We start from the raw sequence: 27,636 nt of genomic DNA on the forward strand, positions 1-27,636 counted from the left end.
TTGTCATCACATATTACATCTCAAGCATAAACATTTTACAACGCCGAGGTAAAATTTTCATATATGAGGTTCATATAAATGTTGCCAAACTCTATGCACCACGAAAATTTTAAGATGACTGATTTATACGAGTAGGTATTACGTAAAAAATAGGAAGATTGTGTGGGGGTGTACCTTGATGATGACATGTGTTCAAGCCATGGTCACTAATACATTTTCAGTGTGGAACCTACAGAGTGAACCTGTATAGTGGGTTCACAAATTAAAACCGCAAACGCTGAACAGTGAACACGTCCCTGAAAGAAGGTTTTCTTTTTCCATTGGCGTAACTATGGGCGGGGGAAGAGGGGATAGATCCCCCCCAAAGCATCAGAGAAATAAAAAAGATATTTAAATATATTGCCTTGTTTCGAAATATAAGAACTGCATCTGCTTAAGTTTAAATCTTTAGTGCCAAAATTATTAAAATTAAAAAGAAGAACTTTGTGCTTTAACATTAATATTTATTCAAAAAATTAACGACCATGGTTCCAACGTTAGACGTCATCATCAGGTGAACTCTACAGAGGTCCATCACATCCTTTTATACCAGGCTAGGAGGGGGAGGGACGAAGGTAACTAGGTTGAACGGATTGGTCATCAGAGAAGAGGGAGGGGGAAAGAACTTGGTCATACGGTAGAAAAATGTTAGGGGGAGGAGGCTCACTTAGGGAGGAAACCATGGTCGCAAATTTGTGAATAAATATTAATGTGAAAGCACAAAGTACTTCTTTTTAATTTTAATAACGAATCGCTTTCACCAAGTTACGCCTCAAACAATCAATTTTGCCAAAATTATGTAAAATGTAAATTCAGGCATGTCATTTTTCAAAAATTTTCCCGCCCCAGGCAATCTCATCCCCCCAAAGCATATTCCTAGTTACGCCACTGCCTTTTTCTAATTTCACAATCGTGGTGAGCAAATGTGGCCAGGCAATACTGACCGGTGGCGCCCCTGGGCAGGTTCTCCTGGATGTACTCCTTGACTTTGTGGATCTGTTCCTCGGACGAGACGTCCAGCTGGACCACGTGGACGCGACCCGAAGACTGCTCTTTGAGAGCAGACGTGGTGGTCGTCAGCTCAGACGATGACTTCTCTCCGCCCGTGTCCTCGAAGGCAGCGAAAACAGTGAAGCCCTGTAACCGGGGAACGACAAAAATGATCAAGGATTTATTAATGATATAATGGCATTAAAAATACTAACGCCCTTTTCGAAAGCGCCAATAACCAAATAAACCGCATTTCTATTACACTTGATGACGAATTACAACGATCTCAAATGAAAATTTATGAACATAAGTATTGCATACAGCAATGTATGAGGGTCATTCCATTTCAATGCGTCCAATATGAGTAAAATTTGTTACTCGACGTTTTTTATTATCCTGATTTTTTTATCATTGGTTTGGTTCCCAACAAATAGACATTCACGAAACACCATTTGAAAAAAATTTAAAAGCAAATATTTATGGCATTAAAAAGTTAGTATTGACAAATTTTTCCCGAGTTTTTGCGGAAAGATGCTGACTGACTATCTTTTACGATGGAAAACTTTTAACAATGGTTTCCAGAAGTTCTTTTCGTGATAAACAAACTGGTTTTTAAATTATTCTGATATCTTTTAAAATAACTTCAAAATTAAACTTTATGCAAACCACGTTCTTCATCAAAATTTGCCCATCCGACAAAAAAAAGTATGGCTTGTAAATTTTTCAAACGGTGTTTTGTGATTTTCTACTTTTATGGAACCAATGATAAAAACATCTGGATAATTAAAAATGTTGAGCAACATTGCCTGGGTGATTTGAAATGGATTGACCCATGTATAAACATGTATGTTGTATAAAGAAATATATAAACTCTACGTTTATGAAATACCTGCTACGGAGGCGGCATCTGGCGGTCATCGCAGAGTTAAAGACATGAACATCGAATTTCCAATGGCATCCATAGTACCGAAGTCATTAACTCGACGATGATCGCATAGTGCCTCTTCCGTTGAAGATGGTTAATTAGCTGAGAACCTTACAAGCCCAGGAGGATACATGGAGGATACATACAATTTTTTGGAGATAATTCCGCATAATGGTTGGGGGGGGGGGGGGTACACAATATTGTTGTAACAAAGACATACATGTAAATGGCAGAATCTATATGCATATGGTTATCAGTGATTCACTTGCATCCCTGTGCCACAACAGTATTACGTACCCCACCTACCATTATCTGAACTTATCTCATAAAATAAAAAAATTGCACTCACCCCCCTCGGCTTCAAGGGTCCTCAATTATCATATGATCTCGTTGTGTTACGTCAGCAAGTGAACTCGCGATGAAGTTGAATGATTATTGGCGCACTCCAAATTTCCATCGCCGGAAAAATAAATGTGCGGTAAACTTGAATATTTTTCTGTGAACACCTTTAAATCTAAAATGCCAGTGTGAAAAAAATGGTAAAAATTCAGAATTACGTTACTTAAGCAATTAATAAGTAATTAATAATGAATAACAGGTGATCAAAAGATAATTTTTCTGAATAACAAAGTTTTTAGGCTAGTGCATAGTTGTAAGCAACAAGGATGAAATTCGCCATGAAAAAATCATTTTGCTCAGCCGGGATTCAAACCCGGATCTCTCGATTGCTGGTCATGTATGCTACCAGTTACAGCTGACGCGTACCTGATAGGCAATCGGGAGATCCGGGTTCGGATCCCGGCTTGGCCAAATGATTTTTTCATTGCGAATTTCATCCTAGGAGTAGGTATATAACTTTGCACCCGTGCGCGTGACTGCATACAGAGTTACTTGTTACATGCAGTGCTTTGATTAATAGTTATTCATAGTTGGTTTGAACTATTTTTGTAATTCTGGCCTAAAATCACTGTGTACTAAATATATTATATTAACTGTGAATAAAATGCTGAATTGGCTCATTATTATAGAGAACTATTTCAAAAATGAGCACAAAATTAAATGTAATAATACACATTCTATGGACAAACGCAACAGTCCTTTGTTGAAAACTTACCTTTATAATGACATGTACGGTAAAAGGTTGCTGAAGTATGTTGTACCTCATACCATTAATTGTATGCCAAAGGCTTTATGTAATCTCAAATATTTGGCCGACATTAAAAGAAAAGTGAAAGATTGGTTAATAAGTGGTATTGTAAACTTGTAATTTCTTAATTTTAATCTGAAATGTACAAAGTATATTAAATTATCATAGTTTTGTTTAAAAGCCCCTAAAGTTGAAGTTGAAACTTGTAATATAAATGCTATGCTCTCAATGTGCCACATGTTGTATTGAATAACTGGAACCTTCTGACAAGCCATTAGGCTCAGAGGGACCAAGTTTGTATATGCAAATAAAGACGATCATTATTATACCAGTTCGTCCAGCTGCCGGGCGAGGGCGAATCCGATCCTCGACTCACAGCCAGTTATGAGGACTGCCTTCCCGGCCGCGTTCACCTGAAAAGACGAGAAAGAAACGAGAAAACTTAGAAACGGCGATTAAAAAGAGATGAAGTTAGTCTCGAATTCATTTTACCAATTTCCCAAGGAAAATAGAAAATTTTGCATAGAGTTCCTTTATTTACGTTTGGGACAACAATGGGGAAAATGAATGAAATTTGATTTCGGTACTCGAGAAACAAAATATGAAGTCGGGTTTACGATTCGAAGTAGACTGCTATATCTTTAGGTTCAACACGGTATCAGGAAACGTAATAAAGATACACTTTTATATGTTCCACAGAAGTTTTAATAACCGACCCATGTTTCGGCAGTACACTATGTCATTATCAAGGTGAATATACACAAATTTGCGAGCTTATATATACCAGGGAGGGGGGGGGGGGGTTAAGTTGATCAAAACGGTATCTTGGTAATCATATCAACAAAAAAAATTCAAGAGTGCCAATACGTTTTGTGATGGCAGAGGAAGAAAATCTTTGAGCTTCATGAAACGAGAGCTTTGAGCGAGTATCAGAAATATGATTCCGCAATCTCACCCATTTCGAGATTAACTGTTACAGACAATTATAATTTTATCCAAAATTAATTATTTTTCTTCAACTTTAATAATTTGATCCTCTTGAAAATTCAGAGTACCTTTTAAAATGTCGAAAAAGCTAATATCCAAGAAAAACTACTTTCATGGAAACTGCAAAGTGCATAAAAAATGTTTCCATTTCCATAGCTCAGTAACTAAGGAGTTGCAACTCCATTTTTCTGCACAAATTTACTTAAAATGCCTCCTATACCACCTCCTGAAGTATTGGAGATACCTGCTGAAACGCCCAGTATTCTTTAATCATTAATACTTTTCGCAGTCTACCACCTAGCACTCTTGCTGTAATTCGTAAATTGCCGAAAGAGACCGTTGTTTTTCGCCATCAAGTTAACTCCACTGAAAAAAGTTTAGTTAGAAATATCAGATTCTGATGAAATTTATCGAAGGTTTCGGTTCGTATGGGACATTAAATATTTCGGTAACAATGACCAAACCAGTTTGATAAATGCATTTTGATAAATTCTATCAAAATGGCCATAGCAGTTCGATGAAAACTACTAAGATCAAAAGGATAATAAAACCGACGTAGCGTGCGTATTTGAAAGATTTTCCGCACAGAGAAACATTGTATAGAACGAAAATTATAAAATTAGGAGTTAAACGTAAGTTCCCGCAAAAGAAATACATAAAAAAAGTGGAGAAAAATACGTATGAAATGCCGGCATGTTTGAAAAAAATTAATCAAGAAATTGATGAAATAAATCAAGTGCTTTATTATTTGCATCAAAGTTTAGGTATATCTAACAAAACTACCCCCTATCACGCCTGTGTAATAGTTTTTAAGGTTGTTAGAGCGTCATCTGCCGAATACAAGTGAGGAACTCGGGCTACCTATTGTTTACGCAAAAGAGTTGCCATCACGCCAAAAATTATTTTTTAGAAGGTATTCAACTTGACTAGTTTCAACACTGCTTCGAATCTTTACATGCTGAACTGTTGACGACACACCTAGAATAAATATTCACAATCTAATTGGTAAATACTAAATACTTATCTTTATTTATAAACAAAATACATGTAAGACGCATTTAAAAGCCGGGAAACTAAATATATTTGCATAATTTAGGCATAGATGGTGTAGTGGTTTTCGTTTTGGCATGTTGGTACCAGAGCTTCCCAGCTGCATTCCCAGTTTCAGGCAGTTTTTCGAAAATAGCTTTCTTATTTTATCATTAACTTATACTTTCCGGTACATGTTTAAATTCGCCACAAGATTTCTCTTCTAATGAGTGCCGTCTCAATAACTTCAAGTTACAAACAGATTCGCTAACTCGAAAAAAACGTATTTCTCCATAAGAGCCCATGTTAATTTATCCAAATTTTACCGTAAAATATCTCAAAAACGGCACAAAGGGAGACCCTTTTGCGATGTATCACTGAAAGTGCGTCTTAAAAAAATATTTGATCATATTTTCACCTAATTTCTGTTATTTTTACCGAGGTACTACTACCTTAACAAAAAGATTTGTTAAGGTAGATGCACCTTACTGAGGTATTACTACCTTAACAAATCTTTTTATCCCATGTCTAAATCAAGATATCAAATCTTGGAAATTGAAATCACCCGTAATGAGTACGGCCGTGCGTAAGTAGCGAGAGAGTAAATATAGCCACGAGCGGAATGCGAAGATCGAATCGAATGAATGACGATCACGCGAGATATCGCGACCTAGGAGAACGATCTCATTCGGAATTTATGTGCAGGGGAGGGATAGGGTAGAGGGACGGGGGGAATAACCCAGGAAGGAATGCAGACGGAGACGACTACTTCCATTCCGTGCGCTCGAGATAGATGGAAAGGCATAGAGATAGAAGTAGAGAGAGGAGAGGAGAGGAGGATGAGTATTCTATAAATAGACCATAAGAGTTTCTCCAGTGTTATGCCTCTCCTGCTTTCACGTATTCCGACTCCTCGGTCTTATTCGCGGTCGAGTACTCCGCGTCTACCTGATGAATTTCTTCCTCGGAAAGTTTTTCGTTAATTTATAGTGCAACGAACATATTGAGCTGGTTTTGAGAATCATGTCTTGGCTCTTTCTAACAAGGAATTAAACAAGTGTCACCTCGAGATTTCGTTCAATTTTTGCTAGGTGATAAGATACAGAGACACATAAGGTGTATTTTTTGTTTCAGCCGCCAGGGCTCAATATTTTCCGAGATATTAGCGACGGTAAGAACAAGGAAAATGCCTAAATGTTTGCAACCCTGCGCAAAACAATAGGCCCTTATACCCTGTTGCGAGGACGAAGAGCACTGATGGTGCATTGTTGTGCCGTATGTTGCAATAATTTAGCATTTTTTCTAGCAAAATTTGGACGAGATTTGGTGGTGACGCTTGAGGGGCTTCCCTTGTGAGCTTAAATTTGGATCAATACCATCACCGGCCAACAATCCTATAGTTGGTTTGACGCTGCTCTCCACTCAGTTCTCCTATCAGCTAATCTTTTCACACCTACGTAGTTCTTCTCTTTCGCATCTCTCTTAAGCTGTTCCGTATATTCTATTGAAGGAATTCATTTTCCGTTCTCGCCATTTCCTTGTCCCTCGACGATTCCCTTTATCAGGCTATTGTGTCTCAAGATGTAGCCTTTAAAGTTGTTCCATCTTCTTGTCAGTTTTTCATGAGGCTCCTGTTCCCTCCTACACATCTTAGGACTTACTCATTATTAACTCGGTCGATCCAATGTACCCTCATCATTGGATCGACCACCATATTTCCAAGGCCTTTATCCTTGATTTCTCCGCTGCTGTCATTGTCCATGCCTCACTTCCGTAGAGAAGCATACTCCCATTGTCAGTACTAATAAAAATTCTTACTTCTATGTTCAAATTCCCAGCTTTAAGTAGATCTTTCTTTGTTTGGCTCTCTTCTCATAGGATATTCTGCGGATAATTTCTTCCTTGCCTTCGCTAGTTAGATGGCTTCTTCCCAAATAACGGATTCCATACACCTCAAACCAGTTTTTGTTTTCCCATTTAAAAGCTAGTCTTGACTTCTTCTCTTTCGCTTGGTTTTATCATGGTTTTCTTAGTGCTTACTTTCAGTAGATGTCTACCTATTACCCTACTCATATTAACCAGAATTTTAAACATCAAATGTTTCCCTTATGGCTTAGTTGTGATAGTCAAAATTCAAAGTACAGATTGATATCAAGTTAAAAAGTTTTGATTAAAAATGGGACAGGAGAATTGTAAAGGTTGCGCTGACCTTGCAAGATAAATAAGAATATCAATTATGGACTGTTTTGAAGAAAATCCGTCGGCGAATACAATTTCAGTGTCATGGAAGTGTCAAAAAATGAAAATAAATCAGCGTGACCAAAGATATGTTCTACTTCGAAGGAATAACGTGCTTTTTGAAAACGAAAACGTAAAATAAACCCAGGTAACGATATGTAAGATTCGAAAAATGTTCAGATAGATGCTTCTTTTATGGTCACTTTGTCATACACCCTGCTGCGTGGTTATCCCTTAAGCATATACACTCAAATATGCATGTAAGATGAGAGTAAGGCCTATCTCCAAAGGGACGAGAATCGATTCTGAAGGTTAAAAAATACAAGCTGTGTTGGAAATGCAATAGCGAGGTATAAGCTGAAAAGTGATGCAAAGGTTTCCAAGTGCTGATCATCATAATAAGTCAACAACACAAAGATTGGTTTGACGCAGCTCTCCATTCCTCTCTCCTATCCACTAGTCTTTTCATAGTGACGCATTTCTTCTCTTTTTCGTCCTTTATAACCAGTGACGTCATGGTAAAATTGGCAGTGTCGGAGCGCACTTTCATAAACTTTTTTTACGAGAGAAATATTATTATTTGTGTTTTTTATTACAAGTTATTATTTACATTTGATTGCAAAAAAATTTGTTCTGGTTGCAAAACTATATATTAGTAATTTTGAGGCGACGAAATTGATAAAAGTGTTATTTGACTACTATGCTTTTTCTTAAGCAGTGCCGGAACGGCGCACAGTGGGGCCAAATGCTTAAAAGGTGGTCATAACTATTAAATATCATGTAATGTGTTTGAAATTTGGAGTATATCTGTTTTCGAGGTTGCTAATTCCGAATATGATATTGAAATATAAGGAAAATTAATATTTTGCCAAAAAATTGGAATTTTTGCTAAAATAAGGCAGTAATTGTTCCTTATATCCAGTAAAAAGGGGGGAATATTTTTTATTGTATTATATTACGAATATGAAACTGATTTTGAAAATTATATGAAATACATTTCAAAGCTTTAAGGCAATCGATTAATAATTTTATGAATTATTTTAAATAAATATCATCATTTTATGGCTATTTTTAATTTTCAAACATTCTAAACGAATTAATTTCCGATATTATTACATATATCTTAATGTACACGTTATAAGCATGTATACATACTTATGGCTTAAAAATATATCCTGGAACATAATAAGGTAGCAAAGAAATTATAAAACTAAAAAGTCCGCGGCGTTCCGGCACCTTGACACCACTGTTTTTAACCTGTCCTATGTAATCCATTCGGGGCCGTCTCTCACCTTTCTTCCCTTCCACCTTTCCTTGTACGATTTGATCGTTGGGGTTTTATCTCCTATAGAAAAATCCTCCAAATTCGTTGGAACAGTAATGGCTGGTCCAGGCTTCGCTAGAATTTCAATTCCACGTCCTCCTCGGTTTTATTTGGACCTTGGGGAAGCGTGTTCCTGCCTTACCCCTCCCATCCCTTCCCTCCCTCTTGAAAGTTCGATGGATTTGAGCCCACGAGGCTAGGTGCCATCGCTAAAAGAATTCCCGCAAAAGCATTTATTCTGTCCTTCAACGATTTTTTTTATCAGGCCATCATGCCTCATAGTGTGGGCAACTAAGTTGCCCCACCTTCTCATGATGGTTTTTAGAAGACTCCTCTTTTCTCCCGTTCTTCTTTACCTACTTGGTTTATCAATAGGGTGGTTTCCTATTATTTTTTTATTGCTTTAATCGAAAGATTATTACTCCTGGAGTACGTATTTCACGCTTTTAGATTTTTAAATGACAACATCTATTTTTCGCGATTAAATGAAAAGTGAAAATTTTCAAGCGCGGGAAAACGCGACGCTTAAGTATGAATGCCGGGAAATATCTCCGTACGTCGTATTTCTGGTTCCCCCTCCCGCCCGGTGAGGTGACCTTGAGGCGAGGCTTAGCGCTGATACGTCGCAGGATGCTAGCGGATAGCTGAGTACCTTGCTGCATGGTAGCGCTTGGCTTAAAAAAGTTTTATTAATACCTTATCAAACGAAGAAAACTTTCCGAACTTAGCCAGTTTTAATAGGTGATTATTAAGATATGTTTCCCTGAGCTCTGTGCCTCATGCATGCATTGGTAACCTCAGACGATGTATAACTCCTATCCTCTCGTGTAGAAACTAGGTCCCTGTGACGTCACGCGGAGTGGAATCGCATGGGCGCCAATCTGGCCTTTTTCAAATGAGGATAAAATTTGACCCTTGCCATTCGTCTAAACCGGTATTTCAAAAACCAAAGATAATTAGTGTATTATGAATACACTAATGGTGGGTAACGAATCGCAATCAATGCCTTTCGTTTTCTTTGGTGACGGAAACTACCCTATTTTATCTTCATTATTCTTCGATTCATGCCGATAATGAAAAAAATGAAAATTCTCTCCTACACTTAAAATTTGCGGAGACGTTGAATATTTTTGTATTCTCAAGGAGTGTAATGTTATATATCTGTTTACATGGAAGGTACGACATGTATTCGTCCTTTTTTTATAAACTGTCCAATATTACTCATTCGGGGTCTTCACTTACCCTTCTTCCCTTTAACCTGTCCTTATAATTATGCATCAAAACGTCGGTAAAGAGTCAAAGTTAGTTATTTTTAATCTAGTGACCTGTCTTCGAGATTTTAACTGAAATTTATCATTTTGGCCAAATTCCTTCTGTTTTAACTTCCTCCCCCATGTTCCTCTTAAATGAAACATCAACAGCGAAATAAATAAACTGAAAATTCTCTCCTACACTCAAAATTTGAAGAGACGTTGCCGAAACTTATCGTGTTCTCAAGTAGTATAAAGTTGGATAAATAGTTACATGGAAGATACGACACGTGCCCGCACTATTTATGAATAAGTGCTGTTTCGCAAACGGAGGGAAATCCGTTTCGTCGCTGCTTTGTTTATTTTTTTCGGAGCGTATCATTCCGACGCATTAATCGTGCAAAAACGTGCTTCTCGCCTCTCCGTCCGTCTCTCAACCCGAAAAACATCTCGCTGACTCTAAATTACGAGAATAGGTGAAGTTTTTCATTCCATTAAGGGGCGGCGCACAGGGGCGAGAGAACGGGGATTTCCCGAAACGACAAGACATTCTGTGAAGTGAAGCGAGAGAGGGAGGGCAGTGGAGGGGGGAGGAGGCAGTGTGATGTAATACGCGGTGATAGAGGTCAAGGTGAGAGCAAGATGAGACGAAAATGCGGAAGATGGGACATAAAACAAAATGACGCACCGGGAGGAGGGGATTGAAATGGAATAAATGCGGCCAAAATCATAAATTTCAGTTTAAATCTCGAGGACAGGACATGATATTAAAAATAAATGACTTAGAATGCTTGCCGACATTTTGGTGCGTAATAAACACCTTCATTAGGGCTCAGAGTTTTCCAGGAACATCATGTTTCCACAATGACCATCTTCCGCTATGTGTAACCATAAATGGTGTGTCATGAATCTTTAATTATTTAATAAATTGGTCATGTGGGTGTATGCCGTGAGATAAATCAGTGGGTCGATTTCATAAATCGTTTTATAATTCTGAAGAAATGTGCTCTCGATCTCTTTAAGGAAAGTCAGTTTAAATCAAGAGGTTAGGTTACAAGATTTAAAATAAGTTACAATGACTTATTTAAGTATACCGGGACTAGCCGCGGTGATAACTTTTACGGAGTCACCCGCAATGCACAATTTGTGCGAAAAATCCACAGAGGAAAAATCATTCGCCTTGACCGGGATATAGGTTAAAATAAGCAACCAAAACCCGTGTATCACACAAAAATTTCGAAAAGCAATCCTAAAAACCGTGGTTGGGCGCGATGAACTCGATCTGAAATTCACACAATTCTCCCAAACGAGGTTTAAGGTAATTTATACGATTTTCCACATTTATTAAGTTCTCCAATCTTTATCTTTTGCTTTTAAAAATATCTTTCCAGTTTTATGCGGTCTTCACTCAAGAATCAATTTCCTCAAACAATGTAATGCACAAGGGAACAGAAGGAGCCACGCTGAAACTCGTTCGGGTCCTATACAAATCATGGCTGACTCCCATGTATTTTGATAAGAAATGCGCAAAAGTCGATTCTGACCATGTAATGCATTTTGAGGTGTTGAAACTGGTACATGGAATTCCATTAATTTACCTTCTGAGTCGAAATCCTATCCGAATTGTGAGCTGAGGAAAACATTTCAAATTTGCGTGATTTAAGAGGTATTGAAAATTTTCGCAGTTCTAGATATGCTATTCAGTTGGACTGGATGCACAATTTCTTATTTATACATGGGTAGGAATAATAATCATTCAATTATTTGGAGATTCATCGTAAAGAATCAACGTCCGGTAGCAGCAGACAAAATTTGAATTACCCTTGCTGATAGGCAACCGTCGCGAATACTCGAATGCGGAGTTGCGTGTATCCCAGGGGAAAAAGTTCCCAAGATATCCACGCGATGCATTCACATTTTTCCTGTCTTTCTCGGGTTACAACTCAAAATAAACGAATCCATATTCAATGTTCAATTGATTGAACGCATGAGCTTTTCTTCATTTTGCTTTTTTTGTGTTAAGTATAACATAAGCTACATTGGAGAAGCAATTTTTTGCTCATTACAATCTAGTTTGTGTTCAGATATGTTGTAATATACAAGAATCAAACTATTTTTATTATGTTATTACTTACTATTCATTCAGCTTTTATGCACATTAGCTATTTTTAATACACATTTATATAAATACGTATAAGTCGAATACTGTTACTATCATTAAAAAAAAAACATTTGACTAAAATTCCATGTTGTGTCATAATTAACCAAAAAATGCCAAAAAATTTACTAATGTTACCTAAGATAAAAGATGAAAGCCTCAGACCTACCTAAGAAAAAAACACATTTGACGAAAAGCCATCATCACCGGTGCACAATCCTAAACTTGTTTTGACGCAACTCTCCACTCAATTCTCGTATCAGCTAATCTTTTCACACCGACATCTTTCTTCTCTTTCACATCCGTCTTTACCTATTCCATATATTATGTCTGAGATCTTTCTTTTCCTATATTTCCATCTACTTGTCCGACGACAATGGTCTTCATCATGCCAATTTGACTCAAGATATGGCCTATAAGGTTTTTCTGTCTTCCTTTCAAGGTTTTATTGAGCTTCTCTTCTTTGTATTTCCAGGATTAATTATACGGTAAAAATTAATATAATAAGATTTAAATAAAAAAATAGTTTGTTGATATGGCAAAAAATGACAAAATAGAAATTGTTTCCCAAATATTTTATATTTTATTCAAATACCATCAGAATTTCTCGCCAGTGCCACTCCAAATAGGTGCCACTAACGGCCGTATTCTAGAGCGTTACTCTAGTGTCGATTTTCGTCTGAAGACTTTCACAGCTTCTTTTATCTATGTTGCTGGTGGTTTTCGGGTATTGCTGTGTAGAAAACATTTTAACTCGACGTTTCACTCCTCCTACTGGGAGCGTTATCAAGAGAATGGAAGGAATTTATACTCGCCCCGAGCTTATATATGTTTTTCGCTACCCATTGTTGTGCCGGATTTGAATTTTAGCCGATAGCCGTTGGCCATTATATTGTGCTAGGAACCCTCTGTGAAACGTCGAGGAGTGAAACGTCGAGTTAAAATGTTTTCTACACAGCAATAACCGAAAACCACCAGCATTCTAGTGTCGATCCCGACTCACTCTCGACTCTATTGCCACGTTGGTATTACGAGACCGCACTTGACTTCCGAAAAAATCAGTCGCCTAGTTCAAAGATGTCCGACACTCTCGCCTCACGTTTTTAAAAAGAAATATCTTGATCACATGTGATATTGCGCTCCACTTATGCCAGTTTTTAATGAGCAGTAGGACATGATTTGGTGATAGAGAAGAATGATAAGGATCAAATGGATCGACCGAGTAAGTAATGAGGAAGTCCTAAGAAACCTTCACAAGAAGACGGAACGACCTTATAAGCCATTTCTTTAGACATGATGAACAGGTAAAGACGGATGTGAAAAAAGAAGAAATACGTAGGTGTGAAAATATTAACTGATCGGAGAATTGAGTGGAGTTGCATCAAAACAAGCTTAGGATTGTGGACAGGTGATGATGATTTGATCCTGATTTTTATTGAAGAGTTTAGTTACTGCATTATTTTATGAACAATTAACTGCCTCAAAGCCGATATTTCGGCTTGTGGCACTTATCGACTGAGAAGCAAAAGCCTGCCGCACTAAGAGATTTAAAAGGATACAGTCGTAAGGACATCAGGAAGAGAACTGCGTTTGCAAAGCAAGCGTTCATGCAGAGGAAAGGGCTTATGAGAGGATCATTATGTTAGCGTTCAAAGGAAAGACTAGGGAAGAGTCTGATTTATAGACCTCCAGATTTTCACGTAACGACTACGAATCAGAGCCGACGTAGTCCACCACTGTTTGGCTTATCAGTAATGGCGGACGAAGTTGAAGCATAGGCGTTGAGACGCGTGGAGTTTCCAATTGAAATTTCCAATTAAAAATTTAAATAACGGACAATTCTTCAGCAAAAAAATTTCTAATAAGTACCTACTTAGCCTGGCGAAAACAAAATTCGAGGGACACGTAGATGGCAAGAACGAAAAACGAAGACCTCGAACAAAATGTATGGAACAGGTAAAGAGGCATGTGAAAGATAAAAAACGAAGGTATGAAAAGATTATCTGATAGGAGAAATGAGTGGAGAGCTGCGCCAAACTAATCTTATGATTAATGGCCAGTAATGCTGATGATGAAGCCATGAATGTTAAACAGTTAAGGTAAATGTAATTGGAGATATATTAATTCTTAATTGGAGATAGATCTCTTCGATTCTCAAAATTTAAAGAAATTAAAAAAATTCTCCTTTGAATATTTTTTAATAGCAGTATTCATTCGTTGAATGAAAAATAGCAATCTTTCCACTATTTTGAAACCAATAAGTTATACTTTGTGTCAAGAATGAATGGTATCTATTTGAACATGACTCATTTCGTTGTTAATTCTCACAGTTATCTCCAATGAATTGAGTTGAAGCTAGTTCCTAAAAACATAAACTTTAACTCGAACTCAAGACTCAAGAGTTTTGAGATCCGAAACGTTGAGGTAGAGCGAAAACTCAATATTGAGTAATTCCTGGAATGCGTCCCTATGAGGGTTAACTAACGTGAAAATTTGCTGCCTCCAAGCGTGTGCGTGACAGGTGCAATAGTGACGCGTGCAATATGGTGACGGCGAGACGTGCGCGTGTGATTCTGTCGAGAGGGGAAATGAAATGTTGGAGGGGTGGGGTAGCGAGGGGTCGGGGGGAAGTTTAAAATTGTTCGTCCGAAATAGAAAGTGTGCGCTCGCTGCTCTGGAGGGACAGTGTCAGGGACGCTGCTGCGGCTGCTTCCTCCCCTCTCCACCAGAGGCTCTCCAGTCGCTATCGGATGCCATTTTGGCTCCAAGCGTGTGTGACTCTTGTCTGGCGAACACGTCTGTGCACGGGGGGGAGGGGGTGATTCACGAATGGTCCTGTTCACTCAGGCCCTAAATCGCAATCCATTTTAAATACTCGTTATGTGGGAGGCGAAAATAATTTCCAAATTTTTTTCTTCAAGAATATCTGCGTATCACTTAAATATGCACGAAATTTGAAGAAAAAATAGTCCTTTAAATATTTTTTTAAATACAGTATTTATTACTTTAATAAAAAAATTGCAATCTTTCCAATAAATTTATTCGAACATGACGCATTTCGTTGTTACAACAGCAGTATCAGGTAAAACAACATTCTCAAGTACCACTTAGTCCATACTGAAATAATTTCAGCCGAAAGATTGCAACATCACATTTGACTTATAACATCCACAACATCTAGCCACATATAATAATTGATATAGTTTTCATTATTTATTCAATATTTATCTTGTCTTGAAATTTGAATCCAAAAAGTTATACTTTGTGTCAAGAATGAAAGGTAATGTTCATACCACCCCGTGGATGACAGCTCCAAAGACACAGCGGAAAGGTTTACGAAATATGCGCCGGGTGTATCCATCTAGGTAGACGACAGTATCGCCGGCATTATAGATCGATGGAGAATTAAACTTACGGCCATTAACTCAAAAAAGATCAAATATACCTAGAAGGTAGACAGCCATATGGGAAATAATAATATCTATCAACAATCATATAAGTTCTTTCAAAGTTCAAAGTTCTTCCAAATCGATTTCAGGATTTTACCTCGGTCTGAGAATTTATTGGAGGAATAATTCACCAATATCTCTCGGTGATATTAAGTCAAAAATTTCGTCAAGTTTAATTACTACTAACAGTACTGAACTAAGTGCCGTAATTCATGAAAAAGCACGGCAAATTTTGCATACTTTTTTTTAATTTATGAGAGAAAAGATGAATGTGGAAGTTTCGTTCCTACGTTTATTTTCCCTTCTATCTACCGAAATATTTTTTTAAATAATTGAAACTACATTGTATACGGGGATTGGGTTGGTGTGGTGGCTCGAGTGTTTGCGTCCCACCCCGTGGGCTCGGGTTCAAATCCCGGTGGTGGCAGAGAATTTTCAGAGACTGACCGATCCCTGCTTGAATGTTGTGCGGAGAACATTTCAAGCGTAGCAATCCGTCCGTCGGATGGGACGTTAAGCCGTGGTCCCTTTGGCGCCTTTCGTTACGAGTGGGCTAATGCCGACGCCTGGTTTCTCTCCACCCTTCCTTACCTACCCCTTCCCTCATGGCGCAAATGACCTCAGCTGTCGATCGCCTCCTCCAAATACCATACCTGCAATTGTGCAACAGAGTAAAAACTTCCACTGACGTGAGGGTAGGTAGATTGAAACTTGGAGTTCAGAAAGGCTTTGGAGGACGAGAAAGCGTCGTTACTTGATGATGTGGCGCGAGGTTTGGCGAGGAAGAAGAACAGTGAAGAGAGAGAATGCGTAAGTCAGGAATTGCTGCCGAGCTTCGTGCGTTTTTGGATTTGTTTCTTCAAACGCGTATAATCCCCTGGCTCTGCCGGTGAATCCATCTCAATTTCGGAATAATCCTGCCATCTCTCGTTTATCATTCACGTCATTCCCCTCCTTTTTTATCTTGACGAGCACTCTCCACATTTAGATGTCTTCCGCAATTTGTCCTTAAGTAATGGGATCAAAACGGCATTTGACCTGCTTTCATTTTGTTTTCAGGTTATACCGACTCGACAGAAATTTGAGTTTTCATTGAGAATAAACCTTCAGTGCTGTTAGAATCATTACTTTGCCTTCTAAAAATGGAAAAATTTCATTTGAGCGAGTATTTTCGCCGTTTTGGACTTCAGAATTAACTATTATCGGGCAAAATATACAAATCGCTTAGAGCAAAAGCACCATCAAAACGTTGCGTGGCGGAGTATTTAAAGACAGAAGAACGCCATACCTGGGTAGTGGTGTTGAGAATGAAAATATGTTCCAATTTGGGTCCAAAGTACCTTTGATTGAAAAATTGTTAAAAAGGATATTTTTAAAATATAACTTTACCTAATCAACCATTACGATAAAGAACGACAACTCTAAACATACTGCCAAATACCTAGAGTATGTAATGAAATGTAAAAAAAACTTTTACTTAATTCACGTCATCTGACATCCCTGGTCGAAACCTAGGTCGTAAAGTAATACATTTTCGTGGAACTACAAAGTTTTTTTTTTTAAATTCCATTAGGTTAAGTCGATTCCGTGGAGTCACGCCCGAGATAAGGAACCTAGATGGTGCTTAAAAATTATTTTACATGACGCGTCAAAATGACGAGATTCTTAATCACCCTTCCGGAACACACGGGGAACAAAAATGACGAGAATAGCGTGGTTTCCTTTTATTTTTTTATTGCCTAAATCGAAAGATTATTACTCCTGGAGTGCGCATTTCACACTTTTAGATTTTTAAACGACGATATATATTTTTCTCGATTGAATGAAAAGTGAAATATTTCAAGCGCGCGAAAACGCGACGGCTAAGTACAAATGCCGGGAAAAGCCCGTGTGACGTCATTCTGGTTCCCGCTGCCGCAGAGTGAGGTGACCTTGGGGCGAGGACATGTGCGCCGATACGATGCAGGCTGCTAGCAGGTAGCAGAGTACCCTGCTAGCAGGTAGCGCTTGGCTTAATTATGGATTATTAATACCTTATCAAACGAAGTAAACTTTCCGACCATAGGCAGTATTAATAGGTGATTATTAAGACATGTTTCCCTGAGCTCTGTGCCTCATGCATGCATTGGTAATCTCAGACGATGTAAAATTCCTATCTACTCGTATAGAAACTAGGTCCCTGTGACGTCATGTGGAGTGGCATCGCATGGGCGCCATTCTGGCCTTTTTCAAACGCAGTTAAAATTGACCATTGCCATTCTTCTAAACTAGGTTTTCTAAAACCAAATAATTTGTATAATGTGAATTCACTAATGGTGGGTAACGAATCGCAATCAATGCCTTTCGTTTTCTTTGATGAAGCAAACAACCCTATTCTCGCCATTCGTATGCATCGTGTTAAGCATTAGTATTACCATTCGTTTTCATCTTTCCTACAGTTGATTTTTTTCACATTTAGTCATACTTATAACTAGCGGCCATCTATTTTTCATTTCAAAGGCAGGGAAACCAAATTCCAATTAAAGTTTGAAGGAAAATATCCCCGAAGATGATATTTTGATTGCCTTTGTCAATCGTCAACAAGGACGAGATGAAATACTAACCCACCGAGGACTGTATTAAGGGCCGTAATCCAGAATGTTACGCAAGTCTTAATCCCTACTCAAACTCGACTCAGTTGCCATGTCAGTATCATGAGAGCTCGCTCGAATCCCGAGTCAAATTGGGCCACTTAGTTCCAAGGAGTCCGCCACCATCGCCTTTCGTTTTTAAAATGAAATATATCTCGTAATAATACTTCTACGCGTGACACTGTACTCCAGTTATGCCATTGTTGATGAGCAGGGACCGTGAATGAAAATAATTTCGGTAAATTCATTATTTCGTAAATTTTACCGCATTTTCTCTTCCAAATTGAATTTGAGATCCGAACCAGCGACATGAAGCGAGGACTTAAAATTGAGTCAGGTTTTGGAATGCGACCCTAGTAGCCTCCTCCTCAGTAAAGATTTCCTCCTTTGACCGTCTTTTAATAGATTGAAATAAGTGGAGAACACATCAAATTGTTTCTTCAGAACGACCCGTAGCTACACAGCTACACTGGCCGTTAATGAGGTCAAAATCGAAATTGTTCAATTACTACGAATGAATATGATACAAAGGATGAATATGCAGGACGAATATATTTTTGGATGAAGAAAAGTTAACGTAATCAATAGAATATCATTTTCTGCTTACTTTTATTTTACTTGCATGTAATTTACGGACATGAGTAGGCGTCCATATTCAAATTCCGTTTTGCACCCGTCTCTTCACACCAGTGTGCTTATTTCGACCGGTCGAGTCGAGTGTGCTTATTTCGACCGGAATTGTGAATGTCGAGTCGAGTAGTATAGGTTACAGAGCTGCCTAAGTGAGTAATTCAGAAATCTGCCGTCTAGTGTGTAACGATAGACAATGTTCTGCAGGCAGTAATACTGTTACATGGGGAAGTCAAAACCTGTTGCCTAAGCATGCAGAGCAATTGGTTTTCCTGCATGAGGACTTAAAAGGATCAAATATTACATGATTCATTTACGTATATAATCTTTATTACAATTGTGAACGCCTTTACTCAGGGCCCCCTCTAGCAGTTTAGATACATAAATTAATTAAATTGTTGACATATTGATAGATTTTGATTAATTTCCGTCGTGCTTATGGAAATATTTAAGACACATTATTTTTCATTCATCTCCTAATTTTGAGACAATTACCGTCAACGTTCGTCATTATCTTTTTCTTTTAATATCAGGCTAAGCATTCGGAATAGAAAATTCACAAAGGAATTGGAAAAATGAGAATTTGTTGGAGCATGCATTGTTGTATTGCCTGGTCCAGAAATCACTATACTCGACTCGACTCGATACTCGCGAGTGGTTTCTAATTGGACTCTATACTCGACTTGAGATCAAACAGTACTGCTCGCACCTTCGAAAGCATTATATTTATGATAATAGGGTGGTTTCCTATTATTTTTTAATTGCCTAAATCGATAGATTATTACTCCTAAATAAGGATTATCAATACCTTATCAAATGAAGAAAACTTTCCGACCTTGGCCAGTTTTAATAAGTGATTAAGACATTTTTCCTTGAGCTCTGCGCCTCATGCATGCATTGGTAACCTCAGACGTTGTATAACTCCTATCTTCTCGTATAGAAACTAGGTCCCTGTGACGTCACGTGGAGTGGCATCGCATGGGCGCCAATCTGGCCCTTTTCAAATGAGGATAAAAATGGACCATTGCCATTCGTCTAAACCGGTATTCTAAAACGAAATAATTTGTATATTATGAATACAGTAATGGTGGGTAACGAATCGCAATCAGTGCCTTTCGTTTTCTGTGATGAAGGAAACTACCCTATTCGACAGCAAAGGGGTGTGCGGGTTTTTGTCAAGAGACTCATATGCATAGAATGGTAGGATGTAGCCATATGGCTACGATGGGTGGAAATGGGTTAAGCAAATGAGTAACTCTAATTTATTATTCCTCCGTTAAAACAAAACAGCAGCGTAAAATGAGGTTTGGTAACAACGCGCGCCCGACTTATGTATTCACCCTCGAAATTAGATCACGAGCATAACAGCCGAAACTTGAAGTATTCTTTAGCAGTTCCCCAACTTCTCTCGCATATCGTATTTTCAGCGCTGTTAACTTCTCACAACTTTGAAAATAAATCATCTCTCTCATGATAACAACTCCTCCCCGCAGCTCAGCATATCGCTCGCGTAAGATCGCCTCATCTCGTTTTTCCTGTTTCCCTAAATTTAAGGAGCGAGATTTGACTGAACTCTCTTTACCTTCACAACTGTTAACCGAACATTATAGTCGCGATGATATAATCCCTCAAATGTACAACTGTGCTATTCCTCTCAAGAGCAAAAACTCTAAAGCAATAATCTATAATTATAAAAGAGGATGTTTGTTTGCATGCCGACTTAATCTCTTAACAATAATTCATTACCCGAAGTATACATCTTATACTTCGGGTATTGAATTTTTGTTAAGGGCTAATGATGGGTACGCCATTTATATCTAATCCTTACCATCTTCACTAGATCAATGCGTTAAATGGTCAAGTTGATCGATCCATTATCCTGGTAATAAAGTTTTAGGTCAACATTGACTGTGTGCCATGCTTAAAAGGACGATTTTTAAGATTCAATTCTTAAAAAAAATTGACAAATCGATCGCAGTTACCGAGCCTCAGGGCCCCGCCTCGCGTTGTTCATACTTGACGCGCTATCGAAAAATGACTATCATATCCTTCGTCGCGAACTATTACCATAGATTTCTTCGCAGTATTCTTAAGAAATCTCTACTTCACACTGTGATGTAAATTTCCCGAGTTATACGTTTCGTAAACGAAAGATAATGTTTACTTTATTTCAAATTTCACGCGAAAAATGGGTAAGCCATTTTGTGTTGTAAAACCATGCGGATGTGAACCAAAATTTAAAAAAATCATAGATAATACAGCAAAAGCATTTGGTCAAAGGAATATGGTGTTTTTTGTTCCTTGAAAATCATACCACCGCAACACCAACTGCTTAAGTTCAAAGATTTTTTGGAGAAAAACGAGATCACGCGCGTTTTTGAAAAATTGGTTATGTTTTTGGCTACTGTATCTCAGTGACGGATCAAATTAATGTAAAAATGGCCTATAAATCCACACTAGGCAATTATTTATGAGTATTTACGCAATTATTTAAGTTTCAATACTCTATTTAAACAAGCCATTTTGGACTTTTGTCCGGCTTTTTCCGATTTCGGATCACTGTGCGCCACCGCAATAGGAAGGAGCCTGTCGACGCCTTTTGGGAAAGGATAGGGGTGGAAGGTAGGGGACAGGGGCAAACCCGCGTTGCTATGTGAACAACGGGACTTGAAACCATTACTTTTTCATTTACCAACGAAATTGGAAGATTTTTCTATGAGGAGAAAAATCCAAAGATCATTTCTTTGGAGAACCCCTCTATGCAGTCCTCTTCCTTCTGTCTATTCCTCTAGATTTTTACTCTGATAGCCTCAAACACCGTAATGATGGCATGCCTGGATCTTCCCTCTCAGCCACCATTTGCTATATCAACCGGATCAACATCCTCCTCCTCCCACTTCACCCACTAATCCTCCTTCACCTCCCATTCTTTGAACCATCTTCTCATTCGCGAGATAAAATCCCCCCAGATTACAACTCTTCGCCTCATTCCTTCCTCCTTATTATATCAATCTCTCTCCACCTCTATCTCTTCAGGGCTTTTCTTCGAAATTATATACGAATTTCCTCACTTATTTGCTTTGATACACACAATCGGCTCATCATGTGCAAATATTGCTTCGCCTTTAAATAGCCTAATATCATAGGTTCCTTTCTAACACAGTAGGGGTGAAAGGACTCAAGGACTCAGAGGGAAGAAGGTCAAATGCTGGACTCCCACTGCCACATAGAAAGGAACGATCTTAAATTGTAAATTAAGTTCAAGAAGCAGAAAAACGAAAATTTGGGAAAAAAATCCTTCATACTCAGGGGAATTAAGGAGTGGAACGATATAATTGAAGATATTTTTAAGGTCTTCCCCGAAAATATTACCATTTTTAAGAGTAAGTGTTCCTCAGTCCTTGGTTGGTGTCATTGTTTTTATTAGGGAGAGTTGGAAATTAGCTTATTTGGTTCAAATTTCATTTGTCAGTGCTATGATATTCTAATTAATGTATTTTTTAATCTTATAGGTGTATTTTCTGTTCCATTAATTAGCAGTCAGGTAGGTTAGGTTTTCATTCGTTTATTTTAAATCTCATGCTACCAACAGGTGATAGCCTACTTCAAGCAATAAATAATAAATAAATGCATACTGTGTGGCGTCATAATTTGCTTTGATACTGTGACCAATCGACTCGATTAAAATTTTATGAAGGTGTGTTTTTCTATCCTTGTTTTAACAAAGGAAAAAATATATGTAAGCTACCAGACACAAAAACCACCCAAACTGGCTGTGCAGTTCCCAAAAGTAGAAGTTAAAATTGAAACCTTGTGATTTCTTGATAATTCCGATAATAATGAACAAGAAAGGAAAATATATGCAGTTGAAAGCCTTGCAAATACATCTATTGGAAACCTCTCCTCTTTTGTGAGTGTTTAATTTCATGTTCGTATAATTTTCAATCGAAACAAAAAGCACTATACTTCAATAATTTTTTTACGCAAGTTGCCAACTTTTAGGTCTTAATTCTAATGGAAAAGAGAAATGACATCACCATATCTACATCCATACATTACTCGGTAAGTAACCACAATTTCCGCGAAGCGAGAGGTGTTAGGACACCAGTGATATACAAAAACGAAAAGACGGTGTGATTTGGACATATTTGACTACTGATCACTTTATTGATACCCATTTTAAGACAAATAATGATAGTCTATGACTGAGACCCGTAATCGCATTCAATGGAATATTTCGGCAGATGGAAGGGAAGATAATTTACGAAAAAAATCTTTGTCATTCAGTAATTTTGTCACAAGGTTTTAATGAAAAAAAAAACGCGAAATTTGCATCCCTTTTCCTCAAGTTGGTGACGTCATTGAAATAATTTTTATTTTTTCTTTTCAATTTTGCCCATTAAAGGAAGGAATCGCGCGAGCCTCGTAAACAACAACGAACTACGCAAGGTCGATGAGCACGGAATAACCGACCCGCTCGACAGGAGTTTGTCACGTCATCAACTTATCTGCAAAAAGATCACGGCGATTGATTTTTCACCGTAAATAGCTGGAAGAAATTAGCTACGAGTAGACAGACGGAAAAATCTGGGAATCTTCATTTTATAACTCTATTCTTATCAACAATAAGGAAATAATACGAAAATTAGGAAAACGAGCCATCACATAGGCATTGATCCTAATAATAATTATCTTCATGAAAAAATTCAAGGCTGCGTTTGATTATGATATTTATCGTTCTTTTTTTAATGACTTCTGCAGTTTGTCATGAAAAAATACACAAATTGATCCCACTTTAGCCGATATACGCACCTACCTAGATGGGGTAATCGGTGTCACTCGACACATCTCCCACCTAACGAGCGTATTTGTCCTGCTACGTCGCCGCACGAGTCCCATTCGGTCCAGAACGGACAGAAGCAGCTTCCTTTCAATCATGACGTTTCCCCGGCAACAGCCCGCGTGGCTCCATCGCGCGAGGAGAGAATCTCTCATCCCTCCCCTCCAAACAGCCCCGAATAAATCCACACCCCGTCCACTCCCTTCGAGATATTCATGTTATTAATTGAAAGTTTGTTTATTCTGTTGCTATATTCCGAGAAACAGTGATGAAATTAAATGCGTTTTTATGTTTCGTGTTTCAAGTTGTACCTCAGGGACAATATAAAATTGAAATAAGATATTTATCAATTATCCCTGAAAAATAAAACGTAATTCCATTCTATTCATCCAACTACCCTCTATCTTTTCAACATTCCGGTTTATTTTAAAACCTTCATCAGGGCTTCAGTATGTTCTAAGGTTCCTCTTGTATTCCTGCTTAAATTTTCCATTCACGACGTCCAAAATAAACAAATTTTTGGTTTTGGTTTGATGTTGTTACACAGTTACTTCCTCAAATTCATCACCTTGCACTTCTTTATTGTAGAATGAGATGACGGTGATATGAAAGTGATGATTAATTTTCCTCCTTGGTTGATTAGATAATTAGATTTTCTTTTTTATTTCTTTTCTTTTTTTTTTGCATTATATGACCTATACTCCAGGAATTATTTAATCAATAACTAAAAGAGGTTAAGACAAGAGAAAAAAGTAAATCTAATTCTCTATCTTTTCAGCACATCTCCATCAATCTATATCGCATCTCTTAAATCTTACGACAGTATGCTCACACGAGTAAGAAGGCTCCCGAGGAAAACTGTTTGTACCGTTATGAAATGAATATATGAAAATAAATGAATTTAGTGCCTAAAACTTGTCATCATCGCATCTTTGTTTTTGTTGTTGCCATGTTGTTGAGAGCAAACATAAACCTATAAAAATAGGGCCTTTCTTAGAGGTACTCCCTCAGAGGGGCCAGTAAATTCAGGTTAGGTTTTTCCTCTTTCGATATTGATTAAAAAAACACTGTGCCTCAAATGAGTTATTTGATTTTAAATATGCAACAAAAGAACGGTTTTGAACCGGAGTTGACTCCATTAAGATATATAGTATCGCTTATAACTCACTCATTGCCCAACTCTGACCCTTGGAAATACTTAAACGAAAAAGCTCGCGAGATCCACGGGCATGAATTTAATTGGGTCATTTAGCGGTGAAAATGTTACCTACGTGAATTATAGTGCAGTGCATTAAAATTCTGGCCTGCTTTTTTCATATTTAACGTATTTTGGTTCACTCATTTTACAGCAATTTTATCACTAAATTCATTCGATTGCCGTTGACACCGTTACGTTACAGAAAAAAATAATCTCGAATCTGAAGAATTCTACACCCGGTAAATTGCTATTTACTCTCTCACGCAATAATTTAAAACGAATCGTAGCGTATCAGTTAAAAAATTTAGAGACACACGTGAAATATACGGACGAATGCCCATGAAAGTCATACCAAAAACACATTTTCTTTCTCTTTATTTTCTGAAAAACCTAGAACCCATTATGAAATATTCTCGCGAGTCTATCGTATACAAATACTAATTTGAGTATTTGCGAGGCATTGAAATAACAGCCACGACATATTTTTAAAATTTTTAGCATTCCTAATTTTTGGTCCCTCCATAGAATACGTTTCCGGCAGTAGGTGCAAATTATCTCCCTTTATGGTGAGAATCTATCGTCTTTGGGGGAAGTAAATGTTTCCAAAGATTCAATATTCATATATAGTCCAACTGTGAAGCGTTTACAGTTTGAATAAAATCACGGATGAATCGTTGAAGTACCTCTCAATAGTTTGACCAATCAGCTTTTCTCCTTTTTTCCCTTAATAGAGAAGAACGACGCTAAGTTTTTGAATTACCTTCGTCGAGAATTAGGTGCTAGAATATCATTCCACGAGGAAAATAACGGATTTTGTCGCAGAAGATAGCGGCGGCACCAACTTTTTCCGGATACATTTTTCTCCAGAGTAGTTTTAAGGAAGATGAATTAAAGGTGAGGTATGTAGGAGGAAATTCTATTCATTGTAAAGTTATGCAGGAGTAAACCGTGACCTAATGGAAAGGTGGAACGTGGAAACTGAAGAAGTGCATCGAGGACACCCGCTAAGGATGGAAAATATTAATTTGAATTCCTACGCAGGGTGGTGCTTACGAAGCTCAATACTTGAAGAGATGGTAATAGGAGCGGATATTAGCATTCTTTGGCATGCGTGTCAATTACGTAAATGTCATTGGCGTCATATCTATTGTTGAATTGGCGTGGATTTCGAATTAATTGACCATTGGTAACTGGAATTGTTCGACTTTCTATTGACTATTGACGCCTATGACATTCACATAACCGATTCACTAAACCGGGACAGCCACAACTTTTTTGTTTTAGCCCTACGGCTACGCGAATAATTTCAGTGAGACGAAGAAGAATTCCTTTCGAGAATAATATTTATGAGAGACGAATTCCATTACTATGGAAAAGAAAAACTTTAGGTAAATTTAGAATTTATGTGGAATGTAACCTAATGAAGAATCATTCATTTCTGATTGAAATCCGATTCCAGTCATTTCCACGAGCCATTAATGAACGAAAAGATGTAATATTTTTTGCCGCCCATCGCGAATATACACAAGATAATCAGACGCGTAAGGTAAAAATGATGATAAAATTGATTCCAATTACAACTGATTAAAAATGTCATTAAATTTAGATTCATGGATATGATGAGCCAGTGATTCGATTTTAAATGTCGCAGGCGTCAATTGTCAACAGGGGGGCAAATAATTCATATGACCAATGCTCAATTAATTCAATGGCCACATCAATGCAACAAAAACAATAGACTTCACGCCGATAACATTTACATAATTGACACGCTAGATTTTTGTCCGACTTTTCGTGATTCACCATTGGTCAATAATTCATGAGAAAGGTATTTTTCGACAAAAAAATGTTTCTTCAGTGAACATGGCAATCTTGAAACTTGAAAGTATAACATTTTAGAGATGAAGAAAAGTATCAAGTTTGTTTGTGACGTATTCCGCACTCATGAATGACAGCCTCCTCTCCATATTGGATGCGGAATTTAGAGATGGAATTCGCCTTCCTCTTCGACTGGCGGTGAAACCTATAAATAGCACATCCCTCTTGTACTCAGTCGAACCGAGATCTAGAGAAAAAAATGCATTTGTAGAATGGAATCTGCTGCAAAGGGGAAGACAGGTCCGTTTCACAATTTCCCATCACTCAGTAGACGTTTCGCCCTTTGTTGGTCATGACTTATTTCCTCGCTCGAACCTAAATAACATCCGTCGGTTTCTGAGGTGGAGGGGATAAGTACTCGCCTTCCATGCAGAAAGTCTGGGGTCCGAGTCCCGCTTAAATATGTTCCCCCAATCCAGTGCATGTATGTGTCTGGTTGTCTATTGATCGTTGCTGCTGAAATCCTCGATATAAATGCAAGATTGTGCTATTTTCGTGGTAATTTAGTTTTTTTTTCTTTGAAAATTTTCAGAGAGAGGAAAAAGTTTCGTCTTCATTATTCTTTTAATCGGATTGTGGTGGACTCATGGCACGGGGAATGAATTTTTATGAGGCACAAATTATTGGTTTGAATTGATTGTTACTTTGATGCCCGAAAAAACAATATTCAGGCACCACATAAAACAGAACAATATTTTTATGTGCTAATTTTAAAAACTGCACAAGATAATTTTTTTACACGAAAGGCTCTTATGAGTACATGGTTCCCAAAACCAACTTTAAATTCTCGAAACTTTCCGAATCACGCGATATCTTCCTGTATTACCAAGCAATGCTGTGATAACCTTCCCAATCGCGAAATAAGTGATCACTCTGACTATGGAAATCTATCATCGGACTTAAACAACGTTCATTTGTGGAGTC

The 27,636-nt window shown here is 37.8% G+C and overlaps 1 protein-coding gene across 1 annotated transcript in view; it reads right to left on the reverse strand.

The window, feature by feature from the left end:
- LOC124165622 (D-beta-hydroxybutyrate dehydrogenase, mitochondrial-like) overlaps window positions 1–27,636 on the reverse strand; it is a 64,866-nt gene that overhangs the window by 14,664 nt on the left and 22,566 nt on the right. Inside the window, exons 3-4 of the mRNA XM_046543093.1 lie at window positions 3,431–3,514; window positions 984–1,176 (exon numbers count right to left, since the gene is read on the reverse strand). Of these exons, the coding sequence (XP_046399049.1) occupies window positions 984–1,176; window positions 3,431–3,514 (277 nt within the window). The remainder of the gene's footprint in view (window positions 1–983; window positions 1,177–3,430; window positions 3,515–27,636) is intronic.

This window comes from Ischnura elegans, chromosome 9, assembly GCF_921293095.1.
Source record: "Ischnura elegans chromosome 9, ioIscEleg1.1, whole genome shotgun sequence".
NCBI classification, from domain to species: domain Eukaryota; kingdom Metazoa; phylum Arthropoda; class Insecta; order Odonata; family Coenagrionidae; genus Ischnura; species Ischnura elegans.